The following is a 20598-nucleotide window of genomic DNA, read 5'->3' on the forward strand; positions in this document are numbered from 1 at the left end:
GATATGTAAATCAAATACTAATATTAACCATTCCATACAGATAAATATAGAAAACTTGTGTGCAAAAAACAAGGTTATTCCACCCAAGTGCAAAGTCATAAGTGAAAGAGTTCAAAATTGCGTCATGAGTCGCAAAAAAAACGCATATCCAAAGTTCATAAGTTGCATTCTTTAGTGTGTATAAAGGAATAAGGGGACGTGAAGGGACCTCCAACCACCAGTGGATCCAAAGGTTGATAACAGATGTATCCTTACCAGACGCGTTGGACCTCCTTTATAGCAAGGTCTTAGAAGCATACAGATTTAGCCCTCTGCAGGGACAGGAGATGACAGCTCACCACACGACCGGAGATGATTCCGACACTTCAGCGTTGATGTAAATACTCCCTCGTTTTAAATTTGTGGATAAAGAAGGGGAGAAAAATAAACTCCAATAGTGTAGTAGATAAAAAAAGGGAATTTTATTGCCTCAGACAACTAGGCATCATATAAAAACAGCAGAGACGCCCGTGCTAAATTACATGGGGCTCTATGGCGATCTGGCATACACTGCGTAGCCACGCCCTACATGTTTCGTGATAGGTCACGTCTTCAAAGGGGCACGGGCGACGCAGTGAACCATCGCCATTTATAATACTTCCTCACACTCAAGCCTCGTTTTCATCCAAAATTCTATTACAATCAGAGCATGTGAGCATATTCTATTTTATATACCCTTTAGTTTGTTGCCCGCTGTGCTATAGGTACACTTGTGCCATGCTATGACAGTTATATGCAATGGAGATTGGATTGCAGCCAGTATTGCCCTGTTGATCGGGCGACTAGCCACGCTCGGTCTCCGTGCCGACTGGCTGTTTTTTTATTCCGTCCAGACAGTATAAATTTTCCCCTCCAGAGGGGGGCTGGTTTGCCTGAAGAAGGAGGCGGTGCCTGGGAAGTGCGTTGCGGTCCGCCCCATCCTTATTTGGTCTCTTGGTAGCACTGTGAGAGCTGGAGACACCGCCGCTTATATACCTCCATACGGCAGGTCCGAGCTTATCCTCACAGCAGTCTTCTCATCCCTTGTGACGGCTGGCTGCTTGATTGGTGATCCACATCCACCCTGTGTGTAGCTTGCTAGATACTTTTATGTAAGTTTATCTGAATAAAGTGTTACTTGTTTTTACTACCACACTGACCCAGGCGCCATCTCTCTGCTGTTTTTGGTTAGGTATTAAAGCTGAACTCCAATCTTACCTTTAAGTGGGGTACACACTATGAGAAAATCGGGCAAACGATCGTCCAATTTTCATCATTGCTTCACAGCAAATCGGAACCAATGAATGAAAATTCTAACCAGAAAAATTTTGAATTATGTCCCTTCGGGAATTTTCGTACGAAAATCCAGAACCGGCTGTCGAAAGTTGTGTACACACTATACAAAAATCGTACGAAAATTCTTTGGATGAAAATGTTCACCAATTTTCTTATTGTGTGTACCTTTGAGCCCTTAGTCTTGTACAGTTGTACAGCGTACGGGGACTTCTCATCCTGTTCCCAGAACAAAATCGAGTTAGGCTGAGTGCTTCCTCCACCTGGCTCCTCTGAGGTGGAGATTGTGACTTCATCTGCTCACCTTTCCACCTCAGCCAATCAGAGTAAGCCTTGCATTCATTCAGAAAATGCAAAGCTTTCTGTGAACAGCTCAGCAGGGATCAGCCCGAATTAAAATTTTTTCTGGTAATGGCATAGAAAGTCCCCATCCTTGTGCAAGAACATAGCACTGTATACTATTTGTAGCTGAGGCTACATTTTATACAGTGCTCCCAGCGGGTGCATCTGTTAAGGTAATAGTGTGATTGGACCAGCTTGGTCCAAATGAACTTTTTTAAAGCTTTTCTCAATAAATGCAAAGAATTCTCTGGACGATTTGGAGAGACGGGACGGTGTCACAATCTCCACATTGTCCAGTCAGAGAAAACTTTGTATTCATTGAGTTAAAGTGGAGTTTTCTGAATGGTGCCTGTGTCAAGCAGGTTACCTCCTATGTTCAGTAAGCTGCATCGCAGCCACATGGAACCCAGAAGCTAGTGGAGATCACTGCAGTAGCAGTGCCTACTACAGTGTTTTCCAGCTTCTATGGGGATCCCTCAGGTATGTCACATACATACTTACATATACATGTAACGATGTACAAAAATGCCATTAAGACAGCCCCTAAGTCAACATGCTAGGTTAGACATATTTGATGGTTTAAAGAAGGTATTTCTGTAGTTGGATGAAAACCAGGTATAAGAGATACTAGAGAATTTAATTTGAACAAATTCACCAGGTCCAGATGGCTTGCATCTGTGAATCCTTAGGGAACTTAGCTCAGTTATGACTGGAATGGTACCAACTGATTGGCATAGTGCATAATTGTACCAATTTACAAAAAAGAAATGCACTGTATACTAGGAAACTACAGATCAGACAGCCTAATATCATTAGTATGTGAGGTATTTGAGAGAATGGTAAGAGACTCTATACAGGAATTTGTCTGTGATAAAGGTGTCATAAATGATAACCAGCATGGATTTATAAATGTCTATTCTTGTCAGACCAACCTGTTATCATTCTATGAGGAAGTAAGTGAGAAATTGGATGATTGAAGTCCGGTGGACAAAGTATACAGTATCTAGATTTTGATAAGGCATTTGGTGTTGTACCTCAAACATTCAATCTTTAATATAGGGTCTGTTGAAGGGCTTCGTTCTAAGGTAAGTATTTCATAGTGTACTAGTATGTGATGCATTTATGTATGTGATTGCATTTAACCCTTAAGCCCTGTACACACGATCGGATTTTCTGACGGGAAATGTTGGATGTCAGGCTGTTGGCAAAAAATCCGACCGTGTGTATGCTCCATTGGACAATTGTAGTCGGACTTTCCACCAACAAATGTTGGCTAGCATGTTTTCAAAATTTTCGCCAACAAATGTGTTGTTGGATTTTCCGATCGTGTGTACACAAGTCCGTCGGACAAAAGTCCAAAGTACAAACACGCATGCTTGGAAGCAGAAGCGGCCTGTCTGGAGAATTAACATTCGTGACGTGGCAAATTATGAAATCTCCAAATGCAGCGCACATTCTCTTCTTTAGGCCCCTTTCACACTGGGGCGGTGGGGGCGTCGGCGGTAAAACAGCGCTATTTTTAGTTTTTGCGGTGGTATCCGTCCACTAGCGGTGCGGTTTTAACCCCCACTGGCAGCCGAAAAAGGGTTAAAACCGCTCGCATAGGGCGGCTATAGCCGCGGTATTGCCGCGGTATAGCCGCACTGCCCCATTGATTTCAATGGGCAGGAGCGGTTTAGGAGCGGTGAATACACCGCTCCTTCACCGCTCCAAAGATGCGACTTGCAGGAGTTTTTTTCTTCTCCTGCCACTGAACAAACAGTAGAGCCTGTTTTGGGTCGGTTTGCAGGCGGTATTTTTAGCGCAATAACGCCTGCAAACCACCCCAGTGTGAAAGGGCTCTAAATGGGATAATAATGAAGCTGCTTTGCTGATTAAACTGATGGAGTCATTGCAAACAAATTTTCAAAGGCTCTTTTTTTCTAGTTATATCAAGAATAATATTATTATGTTTTTTTTTTTGTTTTTTTTATTTGTTCAAGTTACCACAACACCATTATCCTGTAGTTTTTAAGATCAAAGATACAACTATGTTGGTGTCCCTTGTCAATTTTACATTGTATTTTTTAAAATGTAAATGCCTACTCCCAAACTGTCAGTTGAAGTAAAACACATAGCCAAGTATTATTCTCCACAATTTTTTTATTGTGCATTAAAAAAAATAAAAAATAAAATTAGACATGCTATCTGCCAATAGAACTTAACCAAAAAGTGCATTCTATGCATCCAAAAATATAGAAAATATACCAAATCAAATCATTATTCAACCAAAAAAATAATGTCAAAGCAATAACTCCAAGGCCAATAATAAATAACACGTTATCTCCTCCGATTCCGCAACATGTCTGGTTGATGAATGGGCAGAAACGAACTGATAAACGCTAAATGAAAAATGTAAAAAGAAAAGCGCGAATCAACGCCCACCAAACTTCTACTAACACAAAATTAGCAGAAGGAGCCCAAAGGGTGGCGCTAAAGAGCTAAAAAAACATGTAGTACGCGTCACTACGTTCTTAATTGTTCTTAATTGTTGGCCAACAATTGTGTGGCCGTGTGTATGCAAGACAAGTTTGAGCCAACGTCCTTCGGACAAAAGTCCACGGTTTTGTTGGCCAACAATCCAATCGTGTGTATGAGGCATTACAGTGCAGGGGACCCCACTGCAAGGGTCATTTTATGGGCTTTAATTCTTGTAAGAATATTATTGTTAATCTTTTATTTACAGCTTATTTGTTTGAGCGCGGGGGGGGGGGGGCTTGTAGGTAAACAAACTCTCCCTTTTCATGAAAGGTCTGCTTTGATTAATATAGAGCTGTATTTATCTGCCTGGTTTCAGCTTTAGTGATTGCACAGTTAAAGTAGATAAACTCTCAATGTTGTTTTAATTTTAACACATTGAGCACAATAAAATAAACATTTTTCAGCTCAGTAAGCTATTTGTTAAAATTCTTACTCCAGCACCTGAAGTTTTCAACTTTCAAAGCTGCTGGCTCCTGCAGTCTCAGTTCTACTTCCCTGAACTTCCAATCTTCACAGGAAAAAGTTATCATTGGACCATACAGTCTTCAGTCAGTTTGTTAGCTTGGAGAAGGGAGGAGGAGGAGGAGAGTGCCTTTACGTCCTAAGCTATGAGGCTTTGTGTTTCTATTGATGCATACAGCATAGAGAGACACTACTCCCTGCATGCAAGGATGGCTGAGTAGGATACTGCAAGAGAAAGGAGACACCCTGAAACAGGAAACCAGGGGCAGCAATAATGGCACCAGCTTAAACTGGAACATAGACAAAGATTGAAAAATACTGTACATATTCAGTAGGTGATTACATCAGTGTTTATTGTGGCCTGTGCCCCTGTTAATGCAATTCACCCTTTCTATTTGTCCCGTTTATCATTATCATTGACAGTAAAAGTAAAGTTGTCCCCAGAAAAGTAATAGAGGGAAAATTTTCCAATGGGGATACTAGTTCTGGTGACCCGGAAGTCCCCAAAACATTCCCTTAATTTGCAGGGATTCTTGTTTTGCTATGGGACAGGAAGTGAAGGAAAATCTCCAAAATGGGATACAGATGGCGGAAAAAAATCTGACATGGGTTATAACCTTTCCTTGCTCGATCCAAAATGAAAAAAAAATGTTTTTCCTATAGTTCTACTTTAAGCATTTGAACAACTGTTGTACCTATAGCTACATTGCAAAACATGAGATTAAGATACAATGGGACAGTTCTGCTCAGAAAAGTGTACGATCTTAAAGTGGTTGTAAACCCACAAACAAAACAAATAAACAAAAATAAACTGCAAGGCAAAGGCATAATGCGCTAGTATGCATAGCATACTAGCGCATTATGTATTACCTTAGATTGACGCCCCCCTGCAGCGGTCCTCATTCACCTCTCCGGCTGGCGACATTGCTCCTGGAGTTACTTCCGGGTATCACGTTCCCTGGCGCTGTGATTGACATGCACACAGGAGCCGCAGGTAACGGCACAGTCTAACTGAAGCAACGGCACATACGTGCCATTGCTTCAGTGCGCATGTGCCGATGATGTTGGCACATGCAGATACAGAGGATATCCAGGGTAGCTACAGGTAAGCCTTATTATAGGCTTACCTGTAGCAAAAAGTGGTTGTAAAGGGTTTACGATCACTTTAAGAAGATACAGCAAATTGTTAAATAGAATGAAGATTACTTATTTATAGCTCTGCAGTAGTCTTGGGTAATGTGGGGTCCTCAAGCAATGGTGGATCTACCAGTCCCACTCATAGAGTGCCATAGCCTTCATGTGCAAAATGATAAAGATACTAGCCACACAGGTGCAATGGTGGGACGAATGAACTTGTCATGCCGTGGTGTTTTGTTATTTTTACCTGGCTTGCAGCAGGTAATTAAATAAGAAATGATGGCACTTTCAGAACTGTGCTCTCTGGGGGACTCAATTCACCCTTGGCTATTTCCAGGCAGTGCACCTGGTAGCCAGCATGCAAATTATTTTATCTTACGGATAAACATTTGTCTAATGCAGCATGGAAACAATGCTTCATTTTCCTGACACAGCTTACTCTTGTTCTTCCCAACAATTCCATTTCTCATTTTTATTTGCAAACTAAATACCAGCCTCCGGTTTGATTGGCTGAAAAAACCATTGTCCATTATGGTGTGCCAATACCTGTTTGTTTTACATTCACTTCTATGGCAATGGAGAATGTTTGGAAAGAATTTATATCGGCTTATATGTCTCGTGTTCTCGAACAAATAAAACAAATGAAGCTTGCCAAGGCAGCACATCACTGTCTGGATTACATGTACTGTAATCATTTCTAGTGATGTAACCCAATGGTCAGATAAGGATCTGTAAATACAATCCAACTGTGGCAGAATGAAATGCTTGAAAGTGAAGAAATATAGCCTTTTCAGAATACAGCAAATTTTAGTAAACTATAGCAGCTATAGGTCATTACAAAGAACAAGGCACACTTTACACCAGGAAGAAAAGAGATTTAACCTCCACATACAGAAAAGCTTGAGAGCTGTGAAAATTTGGAATAGACTCAATCAAGAACTAGCTCTGGCCACCTCAATGGAATTTAACAGGATATTAACCTGTTCCCATCGGCTGTTCGCATATATGCGGCTTTTCATCAGGTGGGCTTTGACTCTGAGAGGCTGCATATTCAATTCCTTCCCGACCGCCCCATAGCAGATTTACTGCTACAGGGCATCCGCTCTGTGCAGATTCACGTATATACAGTCAGGACCATAAATATTGGGACATCGACACAATTGTAATCTTTTTGGCTCTATACACCACCACAATGGATTTGAAATGAAACGAACAAGATGTGCTTTAACTGCAGACTTTCAGCTTTAATTTGAGTGTATTTGCATCCAAATCAGGTGAACGTGGTAGGAATTACCGTGGTAGGAGTTTATATATGTGCCTCCCACTTTTTAAGGGACCAAAAGTAATGGGACAATTGGCTGCTCAGCTGTTCCATGGCCAGGTGTGTGTTATTCCCTCATTATCCCATTCACAAGGAGCAGATAAAAGGTCCAGAGTTCATTTCAAGTGTGCTATTTGCATTTGGAATCTGTTGCTGTCAAATCTCAATATGAGACCCAAAGAGCTGTCACTATCAGTGAAGCAAGCCATCATTAGGCTGAAAAAACAAAACAAACCCATGAGAGAGATAGCAAAAACATTAGGTGTGGACAAATCAACTGTTTGGAACATCCTTAAAAAGAAAGAATGCGCCGGTGAGCTCAGCAACACCAAAATACCCGGATGACCACGGAAAACAATTGTGGTGGATGACCGAAGAATTCTTTCCCTGGTGAAGAAAACACCCTTTACAACAGTTGGCCAGATCAAGAACACTCTCCAGGAGGTAGGTGTATGTGTGTCAAAGTCAACAATCAAGAGAGGACTTCACCAGAGTGAACACAGAGGGTTCACCACAAGATGTAAACCATTGGTGAGCCTCAAAAACAGGAAGGCCAGATTAGATTTTGCCAAACAACATCTAAAAAAGCCTTCACAACATCATGTGGACAGATAAAACCAAGATCAACTTGCTCCAGAGTGATGGGAAGAGAAGAGTATGGAGAAGGAAAGGAACTGCTCATGATCCAAAGCATACCACCTCATCAGTGAAGCATGGTGGTGGTAGTGTCATGGCGTTCACAGTGCAGATGGACAATGACCCAAAGCATACTGCGAAAGCAACCAAAGAGTTTTTTCAAGGGAAAGAAGTGGAATGTTATGCAATGGCCAAGTCAATCACCTGACCTGAATCCAATTGAGCATGCATTTCACTTGCTGAAGACAAAACTGAAGGGAAAATACCCCAAGAACAAGCAGGAACTGAAGACAGTTGCAGTAGAGGCCTGGCAGAGCATCACCAGGGATGAAACCCAACGTCTGGTGATGTCTATGCGTTCCAGACTTCAGGCTGTAATTGACTGCAAAGGATTTGCAACCAAGTATTAAAAAGTGAAAGTTTGATGGATGATTGTTAATCTGTCACATTACTTTTGGTCCCTTAAAAAGTGGGAGGCACATATACAAACTGTTGTAATTCCTAAACCGTTCACCTGATTTGGATGTAAATACCCTCAAATTAAAGCTGAAAGTCTGCAGTTAAAGCACATCTTGTTCATTTCATTACAAATCCATTGTGGTGGTGTATAGAGCCAAAAAGATTAGAATTGTGTCGATGTCCCAATATTTATGGTCCTGACTGTATACGGGATTTTGCACAGCTCACTCCCCCTGTGATTTTACACAGCGAGAGCCAATCAGCGGGTCCCGAGAACCCGATGTCCACCGGGACCTGCCGATCGTTCAGTACTCTGGCAGAAAGACTGTCTGTCTATGTAAACAAGGCAGACTCCGATCCATGTCTTCAAGCAGTAAAAGCACCTCCCCCATAGTTAGTAACCACTCCCTAGGCATACATTTAACCCTTTGATCGCCCCTGATGTTAATCCCTTCCCTGCCAGTGTCCTTAGTACAATGACAGTGCATATTTTTCAGCACTGAGCACTGTAATACTGTCACTGGTCCTCAAAAAAGTGTCCGTTAGGTGTCCTATTTGTCTGTCACTCCCGCTATAAGTCACTGATCACCGCCATTACTAGTAAAAACAAAATGAAAAAAAATGTATAAAATTATTTTAAAAATATCCCATAATTTGTAGACTGTATAACTTTTGCGCAAACCAATCAATATACACTTATTGGGATTTTTCTTACCGAAAATATGTAGCAGATTACATATTGGCCTAAATTGATGAAGAAATGTGATTTTTTACATTTTATTAGAGATGTTTTATAGCAGAAAGTAAAAAATATTGTTTTGTTTTTTTCAAAATTGTAGGTCTTTTTTTGTTTCTAGCGCAGAAAATAAAAACAACAGAGGTGATCAAATACCACCAAAAGAAAGCTCTATTTGTGGGAAAAAAGGACATAAATTTTGTTTGGGTACAATGTCGCACGACCGCGCAATTGTCAGTTAAATTGTGCCATATGGCAAAAAATGGCCTGGTCAGGAAGAGGGGTAAACCTTCCGGAGGTCAAGTGGATATATATACGGCCCAAATCTAAACAATTCTGTGCTGAGAGCATTACCAGCAAAGTTACCAGCAGGAACCGAAAAGCTCCAGACACCTATTTGTGATCGGGAGCTTTCTAGTGATGTGACCAATGTGACGGGCAATCACAGCGGTCACATAACAGAAACGCCCGCGTTCAACTCCTGGCATTTAGAAACTCTTAAAGGGCTGGGAGGCGGTCGGCAGGAAGGGGTTAATACTTATAAGTAATAACTGCAGGTATTATTGATCCAGGAAAATCCGAAAAGCCTACTGAGAAATTAAAAAGGAATTTAATTTTAAATTAAAGGAATTTAATTTTACCCAAAAAATTGGCCCATGCTTTATAGTTTTTTTGCCTTCCTCTGGATCAGTTGTGAATATAGGATTCTGTTTATAAAGGTTTTCTATTTATTTATTCCATTTTTTTATTGGTTGAACTAGATGGGCTTGTGTCTTTTTCCACCTGATTGTGTAACCAGATCAGATTTAATTTTACAGTATTCAGATATCTAAAAGATGATTTCTAACTGGATTATGTTCTGCAGAAGTCAATTTGCTGAAGGATGATTTCTAGTTGGTTCGTAGGGTTGCAATACTATTCACTTTACTGTTTGCCTTATTGAATAAATCTGACATACAACAGACCTACTGGCTAGAAATGATTCTTCAGCTTTATGATGGGTTATTGCAAGATCTGTACTGAGAAGGTGCATGTTAAGTCCTGGTCCATTAGTGAGGGAGGAAAATTACAAAAAGAATGGGGTCTTCCTTCAGTATTGAACAGATGGCTATATATGATTACTGTAGTAGGCATCATTCATATAGGTGTACCTATCCCTATACCCATAGGAAGTGCTGTCTTTGCCCACATGGGATGCAGCAAAGCACATGTACTGAAGAGGCTAATTACTTACCTCACCTGCTGCCTGCATCACTGAAGGCTGCTCCTTTGCTGAGAACTGGTCTTCTAAAGTCTGTTGGAAAGCTGACACATATAGTTACATAGTAGGTGAGGTCGAAAAAAGACACACGTCCATCAAGTCCAACCTGTGTGATTATGTGTCAGTATTACATTGTATATCCCTGTATGTTGCCATCGTTCAGGTGCTTATCTAATAGTTTCTTGAAACTATCGATGCCCCCCGCTGAGACCGCTCTTACAGTAAAGAATCCTTTACGTAGTTTAAGGTTAAACCTCTTTCCTTCTAATTTTAATGAGTGGCCACAAGTCTTGTTAAACTCCCTTCTGCGAAAAAGTTTTATTCCTGTTGTGGGGTCACCAGTATGGTATTTGTAAATTGACACTTTTAGGAATGTCCATCTCTGTGATCCTCTGCAACTGTAGCTGGTTTACTTGCTAACAACCACATCACAGTAGGGGAGAGCTGAATATACACTAGTAGAATTTCAAGCAAAAATACAAAAATTTAGATGAAAATTCTTAGAACATGCAAATGTCATTCGAAAGTAGTTCAAGATTTTGTTTGCTTTTAGCATTCAATTTTGAACTTAATGGAATTTACCAAACAAAAAACGCATACGCTGTTAGAAATGCACACATTCAAGAAATATATTCCTTCCTGCTCCTTCAAATTTTATCCTCTCTGCGGTCGAAAACCAATGACGATTTGACCCCACTAACGATTCGAAAAATAGATGAATATTGGCGTGGAGCTCTACAGAAACCTCAAAAGATGAATTGAGCACAATAAACCTTTTATCAGTTATTGGCATTTTAAATTACTTTTACTGGTATAATCAGGTAACAGTGACATTCTACATATAAACATGTAATATCAACTTATTTCCAGCTGATTTCAACTGCTTTGCTAACTTTTTTTTTTTTACAAAGCTCAATAACTGAAGCTCTGATTATACAGGAGGATACTCAGGGGGAGCAGCACATCCTCCCTCTTTCTACCTTCTCTCTGTGGGGTTGATTTACTAAAACCGGAGAGTGCAAAATCTGGTGCAGCTGTGCATGGTAGCCAATCAGCTTCTAACTTTAGCTTGTTCAATTAAACTTTGACAATAAAACCTGGAAGCTGATAAATTTATTTGCAGAGCTGCACCAAATTTTGCACTCTTCAATTTTAGTAAACCCAAATGTTCTGCATAAGGGCCATAGAGTTTACTTCTTAGGGAGAGAAAGATAGACAATCTATAAAATGAAGTGGCAACCATTGTGTTCTCTCTTTGGAAATACATAATGCTACAAAAAACTGTGCCATAGATGCACTTTGTATTAAATGTTTATTTGTAAAACTTAAAAATGAATATAACAAAATGACCCGTCTTTGTTATTTGTTAATGACTTTATACATTCAGTAGTAACTATAGCGATGCCCTGACATCATTGTAAAATTTGGTGCTAAAAATGTTATGCCTCAGGGCATAGATAACTTTGTTGAAGCAATAATGAATTTCAAAATATATCCAAAATTTCTAGAGCAAAATGCTGGGGCTTCTGTCTGTGTCTGTCTGTAAATCACATAAAGGAGTTTGAGTCAGAGCCCTGACCTCATTCCCATTGAAAGGCAGTGATGTGATCTGAATCAGATTGGTTACGTAAGACATTCCAAAATATACATGAACGTCTATGTACAGGAATATGATAAGATACAATTCTAGTTCAAAACGCTATTGCATTAGAACTTGGATTTTTTTCTATTCTCAAAAAAACATTGGAAAGAAACTAAACTAGTTAGAATATGGTTAATCTGTGGTCAACGAAATGGAAAAAATGACTCTGATTTACTTTTGTTTAGTTGTCTTACGTGGCTTTCATTTCGGTTACAGCCCATGGGAACAGAGCGGATGGAGATGCGCAAACGGCAGATGTCAGTGCACCAAGAGACTGTGAGCTCGTCTCAGGCACAGCAGGGAGTTGGGAATAGGGGATCTAATGCTTGCTGCTTCTGTTGGTGCTGTTGCTGCAGCTGCTCATGGTAGGTGAAATTTACATTACATGTCACCTCATTATAACCATTAAACACAGTCAGGCTCATTCAGTAAATTGTGGTAAGGACATTGAATATCCACGAGCAAAATGCACCAGCCTATGGCAATTAAACAAAAACTCACTTTACCATTCGGCATAGACTGAAATTAAATCTAATTGGTTGCTTTAGGCTAATGCATTTTTCACATCATTACTGCACTTAAAATTTTAATTTTTTTTACACTTGAATAAAATGTGATAAGAAACTCATAATACCTGTCTAGGAATCGAGTCATGAGTTCTCAGTCACATACTACAAAGCTTCGCTCTCCATGTCCTTTACTTGTAGGACTTGCAGTCATGAGTTTACTGATGGCACTGCCTACAAAACTTCTGCTCTTTTTTTCTATGGCAACTACTATTTTCAGTGATGTCAGCTCTTGTACTTTTCTGATGACAAATTTAACCTAAGTGTCTAAAGCCCAATTTTGTTTTCCAATTTCCTTTTCTTTGAAGAGATTTCTTTTCACTTCCCGTTGTGTCTACAGGACAGGAAGTGAAGGCAAGTTTCCCTCAGCGGCAAACAAAAACACTCTCAGATGGATTGACCATTAGCTACTCTATCCAAAATTAAAATAATAATTATTTGAATCCCAGAGCTTTATTGTGAATACACCAGATACGAGCAGAAGTGTTTGTCAAGAGCTGCCTGGCATAGATATGCATTGTCCAGAATGTTAAGTAGAACTGAACCTGAAGATTTTGTTTCCCCATTTAAAGTGGCATGGGGAGAGGTTTGATCTGCAACCAGTTCATTTCAGAAGGTCGAACCATCCTGGTGTTGATTAAAAAAAATAAATCACCAAACCCAAGCTTTAACAGCTATCCTGGGGGGGTCTTCCCAATTCCCAGTAGGCTTGTATCAGCTGCTGCTAAGCTCAGCTGTGCCACTGGTGGCAGTGGTTTCAATTAGTCATCTTTATTCTTTCCTGGAGCATATGGTGCAGGGGTGCCCAACCGGTGGCCCGCAGGTCGAGCCCTCTGATGTGGTCCGCAACCTCCTACCCAGATCACGGGTTGCCGACCCGCCATCCCAGAGCATCAGTGTTGTGGATGGAGCTGGAAGGAGAGGAAGCAAGCGGCTGCTGAGGGAGCAAAGCTGCATAAGCCAAAGCTTCCTCTACAGTGTCGGCTCTTCTCCCAGGCGGAGCGATACCAAGTGCACTCCACCTCGGACAGCAACATTTTCCACATCCAGCGATGCCTGCAGAAAGGTCAGTTTATGAAAATCACAGTTTGGGCATCACAGCAATGGTCATATTATCAGAGTTTGGGCATATATGAGCAATAGTTTAGGCTGCTTTCACACTGATTTGTGGGTGCAGCGCAGGACCAATCCCAGTTTCAATGCTTACCTACTGTTTATTGATAATAACAAAAAGAAAAGTTTAAAATGGGTTTTCCACATACAATATTCCTATAAATAACCCACTAGATCAGGGGTTCTCAGCCTTTTGAAGAGCAAGGGCCACTTAAGTGATCTGGTAACTGGTGACATGAAATTAAACGGTTCAGAATTTCTAATTCTTTATTTTGAATAGCATAATGAAAATTTTAAACAACAATCAACAACACAATCAGGATCATCATTTTCCGTGGGACCAATCCCCGTTAGATGCTTACCTACTGTTTATTCACAATCACAAAAAGAAAACAGGTGGACCCGATTAGTCTGATCTTGTGAAAGGGGCCTAAGGCTGCTTTCACACTGATGCACTGCGGTTTACCAGCACTGCGGGTACAACACAGTGCATCTGCGGCTTTCCCGTGGGCTAGTTGCACTGAGCCAAGGACTTCTATTATATCCTGCAGGTTTGGTGTGCTTTCCAAAAGGTGCACCAAAACTCATCAATGCAGGAGTTTTTGTGTGCTTTCAGAAAGTGCACCACACCTGATATAATAGAAGTCAATGGCAAAGCGCAGCTAACCCACAGGAAAGCCACAGGTGCACTGCGCTGTACCCGCAGTGCTGATAAACCGCAGTGTATCAGTGTGAAAGCAGTCTTAGGCCCCTTTCACAAGATCAGACTAATCTGGTCCACCTGTCTGTTTTCTTTTTGTGATTGTGAATAAACAGTAGGTAAGCATCTAACCGGGATTGGTCCCACGGAAAATAATGATCCTGATTGTTGTTTAAAATGTTCATTATGCTATTCAAAATAAAGAATTAGAAATTCTGAACTGTTTAATTTTATTGTGGCATGTGACCAGTTACCAGATCACCTAAGTGGCCCTTGCTCTTCAAAAGGCTGAGGACCCCTGATCTAGTGGATTACTTATAGGAATATTGTATGTGGAAAACCCATTTTGAACGGTGATGCTAGAAGCTCAGCTGAAAAGCTGAAAATAGCCTGTGGTTGGAAATCTTCTTTCTGGGGTCCTGAAAAGCTATAAAGACCCATGAAGGTTCCACTTGATGCAAAACACAAAATATACCATGGTGCACGGGTCTGCATTAAAGAATAGGTTCACCTTTCTAAACATGTTACATGTTAAACCGACATTTAGGGTGTAACATATTCAGCTTCTGATCCCCCGACTGTGACAGTAAGCCAGGGATCTTCTCCCGCACTCGCTGTCACAATTTAAAGAGAGCGCAGCTGTGCGGGGCTCTGCCCACACAACCGCGTCATTGATCCACAGATCCCTGTAAATCAATGAACTATAAGTACCAAAAGTCTTTGTGGCTGAACTTCCAGGGCGCTGTTGAGAGCTCTAGGTAGTTCATTGAACTTCCTGTCATTCAGTAACATTCAGTAACTACACAGACAGTTGGCAGGACCGTGGCAATACATCCACGATCTGCTGATTGCGGGTGCAATGCTTTACAGGCTCCTAACAACAACAAAAAAAATGCATATTTTTTTACCTGCAAAACAAATGTGCATTTATTATTTTTTTGTAAAAGTGAACTTATACTTTAAAGTAAACCGACCGTGAGAGTTTGACTTTCTGAAATTGCTCAGTTTCTGGCCGTAATGTTACCCCTCTTGCTTCAAAACATTGAGCCACTCACCCACAACAAATATGCATATAAGGATGATCCCTGATGCATGTAAACCGTGTACGTCTTGCACGTCAGTGATTCATAATGTGTATTATTATGACAGCCAGACAGCTGGCATTTTCAGAAGGTGTTCATCCCTGTATATTTCTCATGGCAAGTTTATTTTCAGGCTAGCAGCTCTTAGCATTGCATAGCCAATACAGCTACCTGCAAGACGTATAGACAGAGTTCTAGGATGGCAACACTCAAAAAGGGTTAGGAGTCTAATTACAGAGCTTACACATTCAAATTACTTAAAATGAATAAAGTTGTATATGTTCTAAAATAAGAAATTTCAGAACCTTTTTCTAATAGTATAAACTGGAAGATGTATGAATCCAACATAAGTACATTTTCCTTTGTAACTATTCTCCCAATATACTGAAATAGCAAGGAGTGGGCACCAAGCACTGTGTGATCTCACTTTGCTGCGGGCCATGTTCCTGCATATGCCAGTGTCTTCCTAATTTACTCTGTTGAAACTATTTTTTATATGTAATTTTCTTTTGCCAGTCTAATGTATTTACTGTCGTTGTAATCAACAATAATCAACATATGCCAAATGACAGATGGACAACAGAGACAGATGAACATGCTTTCAAAGAAATAATGTATATACTAGAAACTATCATATCCAACAGCTCCCTGACCTAAATATCACTCATCCGTGAATAAATATTTTATTTCTAAATGCTGCAGAAATCCCACAGTGCCTAATATATTTATGTATACAGTCATGAAATATCCCTACACAGTAAACCCCAAATAAAATATTAACTATCAAGCTTCTTGTAAATCTATCTATCTATCTATCTATCTATCATATATTGTTTGCTAGTCTAATAATAAAACGGAACACCAGCTAAATGTTTCTTTTTAGTTTTGCACAGAGTGGAGAAGGGTTAAAAAGAAAGAAGCACAATTCTGCTGATCAGAAGAGGCAGCAGAGTGACAGTGCTCATCATTGTGCTGCTTCTCCTTTCACTGTCCAGTCACAGGCTGTGGCAGATCCAGGATGACCTGGGCCTAGGGGAAGTGGGTTGAATGATGCTGGCCACTAGACTGAGAACATCTGTTAGCAGAAAAAAGTACTTCAGGGGAAGGTGAATATTGCAGCAAAGGCTGGTTTTGTTATTTTACCTTTTAAAGTGGAAGTCCAGGCTAAAACTAAAATCCCTGCATCTATAGCCACCAACATTCTAACCAGTGCTGTATCTTGGCCTAGGTCATCAATTTGCAGGGGGGGGGGGCAAAAAAGCCCCCCCCCCCCATCCGCCCTCTTGAGTCCCGACTCCCACGGCCACCTCCCGCACAGCCTCCCGTGGCCGGCTTGCTGTAGCATGACACTTGTTAATATCCTGGGCAATATGGGGCATACTTAGGCCGTTGACTGGCCAGACCGGGTACACATAGTTTAACCTGGTGGAGGTGGAGCCTAATGCTCCGCCTACCCTCCTCCGCACTGCATCTTTGCATCTGCTCCCGGGCCCGGGGCGGGGTCTCTCTGTGACGATAGGAGGAGGAGCGAGAGAGAAAGGAGGACGACGGGAACCCCCAGGCGGCGGCTAGGACAGCAGCAGGTACAAATTGATGAGAGGGATTTACACGGATTGAAGCAGGACAAATTGTAAAACATGTATACCCAGCAGCTTTAGTATTCTGAATCACAAATTGTATTTACACAGCAAATTATGTCACCAAAAAAAATGCACTGAATGTGCTGGGACCATTGAGGAACCTGCAGGATTGCATTGGCAGGCTTGGTGGCTTTGCAGAACAAATTTCTATCAATGGCAGTGTGTTGGAAATCATGTGCAACCCTAGGACATGGTCTGTGTTTGCTATGCGGAATGCCCCGTGATTACCTAGGGACTAAGCAGCACATTTCTGTTTTTACATTTTCTTAACAAGCAAGTGAGAACAGTTAGCACATAGTAAATCTCTAATGGCCTTTTAGGCTCAGTTCACACTGGAACCGGCTGCGGATCGCACAGGAACGCTGTGCGTCCCAGTTCTCTGGTTCAGGGACGAATCAGGGCCGAGTCTCTGCCTGAATTCGGCCCTGAAACGGAGCCAAAGTGGCACAGACGTTTCTGTGCAGCTCAGGACTGCTGGTCCTGCTTTTATATGATGACATTGGTGAGGGGGACAGTCACACAGCCTGTTAAGAGGAGCAGCTTTAAGATCACAACAGACACTGAAGCTGGGTTTCAGTCAAATCTAACAGCTGTTTACATTAGAAGGCTGACAGGAGTTGCAATTTTAGTGCTTCTATTGTAAATTTAAGCCACGGTTCACACTGATGCGGCGTAGGATTCGCAGCGGTTCCTGTGCATTTCCCGCACTGCATCATAATCGCACTCCATTCATGCAAACCGCTGCAGGCATCTATGTTAAAATAATGACACCACAAAAGCTGTTTACAAAACGCAGTGCGATTGGCTGAATTGGATTGCATGAGTGTTCACACCCATACAGTCTGATTTCAGCATGGCAAAAAAAAAGTGCATGTACCTTTTTTGTGCAGGTGCGGTGCGAGTTGAACCATACAAAATGAATGGGCTCAAATTGCACTGCAAATAACCGAATGTGATTTGAACAGGAATGCAGTGCGATTCTGCTCCGAATCTCTTGCGGTTCGCCGCACTGCGTCAGTCTGAACCTAGGCTGAAGGTCAATTTCATTAGAGTATCTGCAGCCTCAGAAGTTGGGGAGTACATGATTTTAATTGATTTTTAAGAATATGTAAATGCCTTTGTGTCCAATGTACAGTATCTCACAAAAGTGAGTACACCCCTCACATTTTTGTAAATATTTTATTATACCTTTTCATATGAGAACACTGAAGAAATGGCACTTTGCTACAATGTAAAGTAGTGAGTGTACAGCTTGTATAACAGTGTAAATTTGCTGTCCTCTCAAAATAACTCAACACACAGCCATTAATGTCTAAACCGCTGGCAACAAAAAGTGAGTACACCCTTAAGTGAAAATGTCCAATTTGGGCCCAATTAGCCATTTTCCCTACCCGGCGTCATGTGACTCGTTAGTGTTACAAGGTCTCAGTTGTGAATGGGGAGCAGGTGTGTTAAATTTGGTGTTAATCGCTCTCACTCTCTTATACTAGTCACTGGAAATTCAACATGGCACCTCATGGCAAAGGACTCTCTGAGGATCTGAAAAAAAGAATTGTTGCTCTACATAAAGATGGCCAAGGCTATAAGAAGACTGCCAAGACCCTGAAACTGAGCTGCAGCACGGTGGTCAAGACCATACAGTGGTTTAACAGGACAGGTTCTACTCAGAACAGGCCTCGCCATGGTCGACTTAAGAAGTTGAGTGCAAATGCTCAAGGTCATATCCAGAGGTTGTCTTTGGGAAATAGACCTATGAGTGCTGCCAGCATTGCTGCAGAGGTTGAAGGGGTGGGGGGGGTCAGCCTGTCAGTGCTCAGACCATACGTTGCACACTGCATCAAATTGGTCTGCATGGCTGTCTTCCCAGAAGGAAGCCTCTTCTAAAGATGATGCACAAGAAAGCCCACAAACAGTTTTCTGAAGACAAGCAGACTAAGGACATGGAATACTGGAACCAAGTACAGTGGTCTGATGAGACCAAGATAAACTTATTTGGTTCAGATGGTGTCAAGCGTGTGTCAGCGGCAACCAGGTGAGGAGTACAAAGTCAAGTGTGCCTTGCCTACAGTCAAGCATTTGGGTGGGAGTGTCATGGTCTGGGGCTGCATGAGTGCTGTCGGCACTGGGGAGCTACAGTTCATTGAGGGAACCATGAATGCCAACATGTACTGTGACATACTGAAGCAGAGCATAAACCCCTCCCTTCAGAGACTGGGTCACAGGGCAGTATTCCAACATGATAACGACCCCAAACACACCTCGAAGGTGACCACTGCCTTGCTAAAGAAGCTGAGAGTAAAGGTGAAAGACTGGCCAAGCATGTCTCCAGACCTAAACCCTATTGAGCATCTGTGGGGCATCCTCAAATGGAAGGTGGAGGAGCGCAAGGTCTCTAACATCCACCAGCTCCGTGATGTCCTCATGGAGGAGTGGAAGAGGACTCCAGTGGCAACCTGTGAAGCTCTGGTGAACTCCATGCCCAAAAGGGTTAAGGCAGTGCTGGAAAACAATGGTGGCCACACAAAATATTGACACTTTGGGCCCAAATTGGACATTTTCACTTAGGGGTGTACTCACTTTTGTTCCCAGCGGTTCAGACTAATGGCTGTGTGTTGAGTTATTTTGAGGGGACAGCAAACTTACACTGTTATACAAGCTGTACACTCACTACTTTACATTGTAGCAAAGTGTAATTTCTTCAGTGTTGTCACATAAAAAGATATAATAAAATACTCACAGGGTGGTACTGTAGACAGTGCTGTGTCTTGGCCTAGGCCGACAGGGCCCAGGCCTAGGTCTACACTTTGCGGGGAGGTGGCAAAAAACGGGCAGTGACTGACCCGACCAGGTAAACGTAATTTAACTGACGGAGGCAGAGCCTAGTGCTCCGCCTACCCTCCTTCACGGGGCATCCTTACATTGCATCTGCTCCCTGGGGCGAAGAGAGGAAGAGGTGGAGCTCTAAAAGGAAAAGGCGGAGCCTGAAGAGGAAGGGTGTGGTTTACAGATGATAGGGCGGGTCTTAAATAGGAAGGGGTGTGGCCTTGACAGGAAGGGTGGGTCGTATTTAAATTAGGGGGTGCATGAGTTTAGTCAGGCCTAGGGCAGCACATAACCTAAATACACCACTGATTCTAACACTAACCTATCTAGTCCTGAAAAGAAAAAATCTGTATACATACCTTTTCTGCAGGCGATCTGACCCGATCTACAGCAGCGGAAGCTCTGCAGAGGAAACGTCTGACAACAGCAGTGAAATGAATGGAAAGTGACGTCACCCATAGAGATACTATAGGGCTTCGGTTGACGAACGTGTCCTCTGCACTCAACTCTACAGCGAAGCTGCAGCTGACAGCTCAGCGTGGGATCAGAGCTTCTGCCGCTGGATCAAGATGGATCGCCTGTAGGAAAGGTATGTATACTGATTTTTTTCTTTTCAAGGCCAGATAGGTTAGTGTTAGAATGTTGGTGGCTATAGATGCAGGGATTTTCGTTTTAGCATGGACTTCCACTTTAACCCCTTTACGACCGGTAACACATACAGGTACATCATATAAAATTAGAATATCATCAAAAAGTAAATTTATTTCAGTAATTCAATTCAAAAAGTGAAACTCATATACATTATATAGATTTGCTACACACAGACTGATATATTTCAAGCATTTCT

At 41.8% G+C, this 20598-nt stretch overlaps 1 protein-coding gene across 2 annotated transcripts in view; it reads left to right on the forward strand.

Annotated features, from left to right (window-relative positions):
* RGS20 (regulator of G protein signaling 20) overlaps positions 1-20598 on the forward strand; it is a 285681-nt gene that overhangs the window by 242379 nt on the left and 22704 nt on the right. For both annotated transcript variants that reach the window (XM_073631601.1, XM_073631602.1), the window contains exon 2: positions 12044-12192. In XM_073631601.1, the coding sequence (XP_073487702.1) occupies positions 12044-12192 (149 nt within the window). The remainder of the gene's footprint in view (positions 1-12043; positions 12193-20598) is intronic.

The sequence above is a fragment of the Aquarana catesbeiana genome, linkage group LG05 (genome assembly GCF_042186555.1).
Source record: "Aquarana catesbeiana isolate 2022-GZ linkage group LG05, ASM4218655v1, whole genome shotgun sequence".
In the NCBI taxonomy this organism is placed as follows: Eukaryota; Metazoa; Chordata; class Amphibia; order Anura; family Ranidae; genus Aquarana; species Aquarana catesbeiana.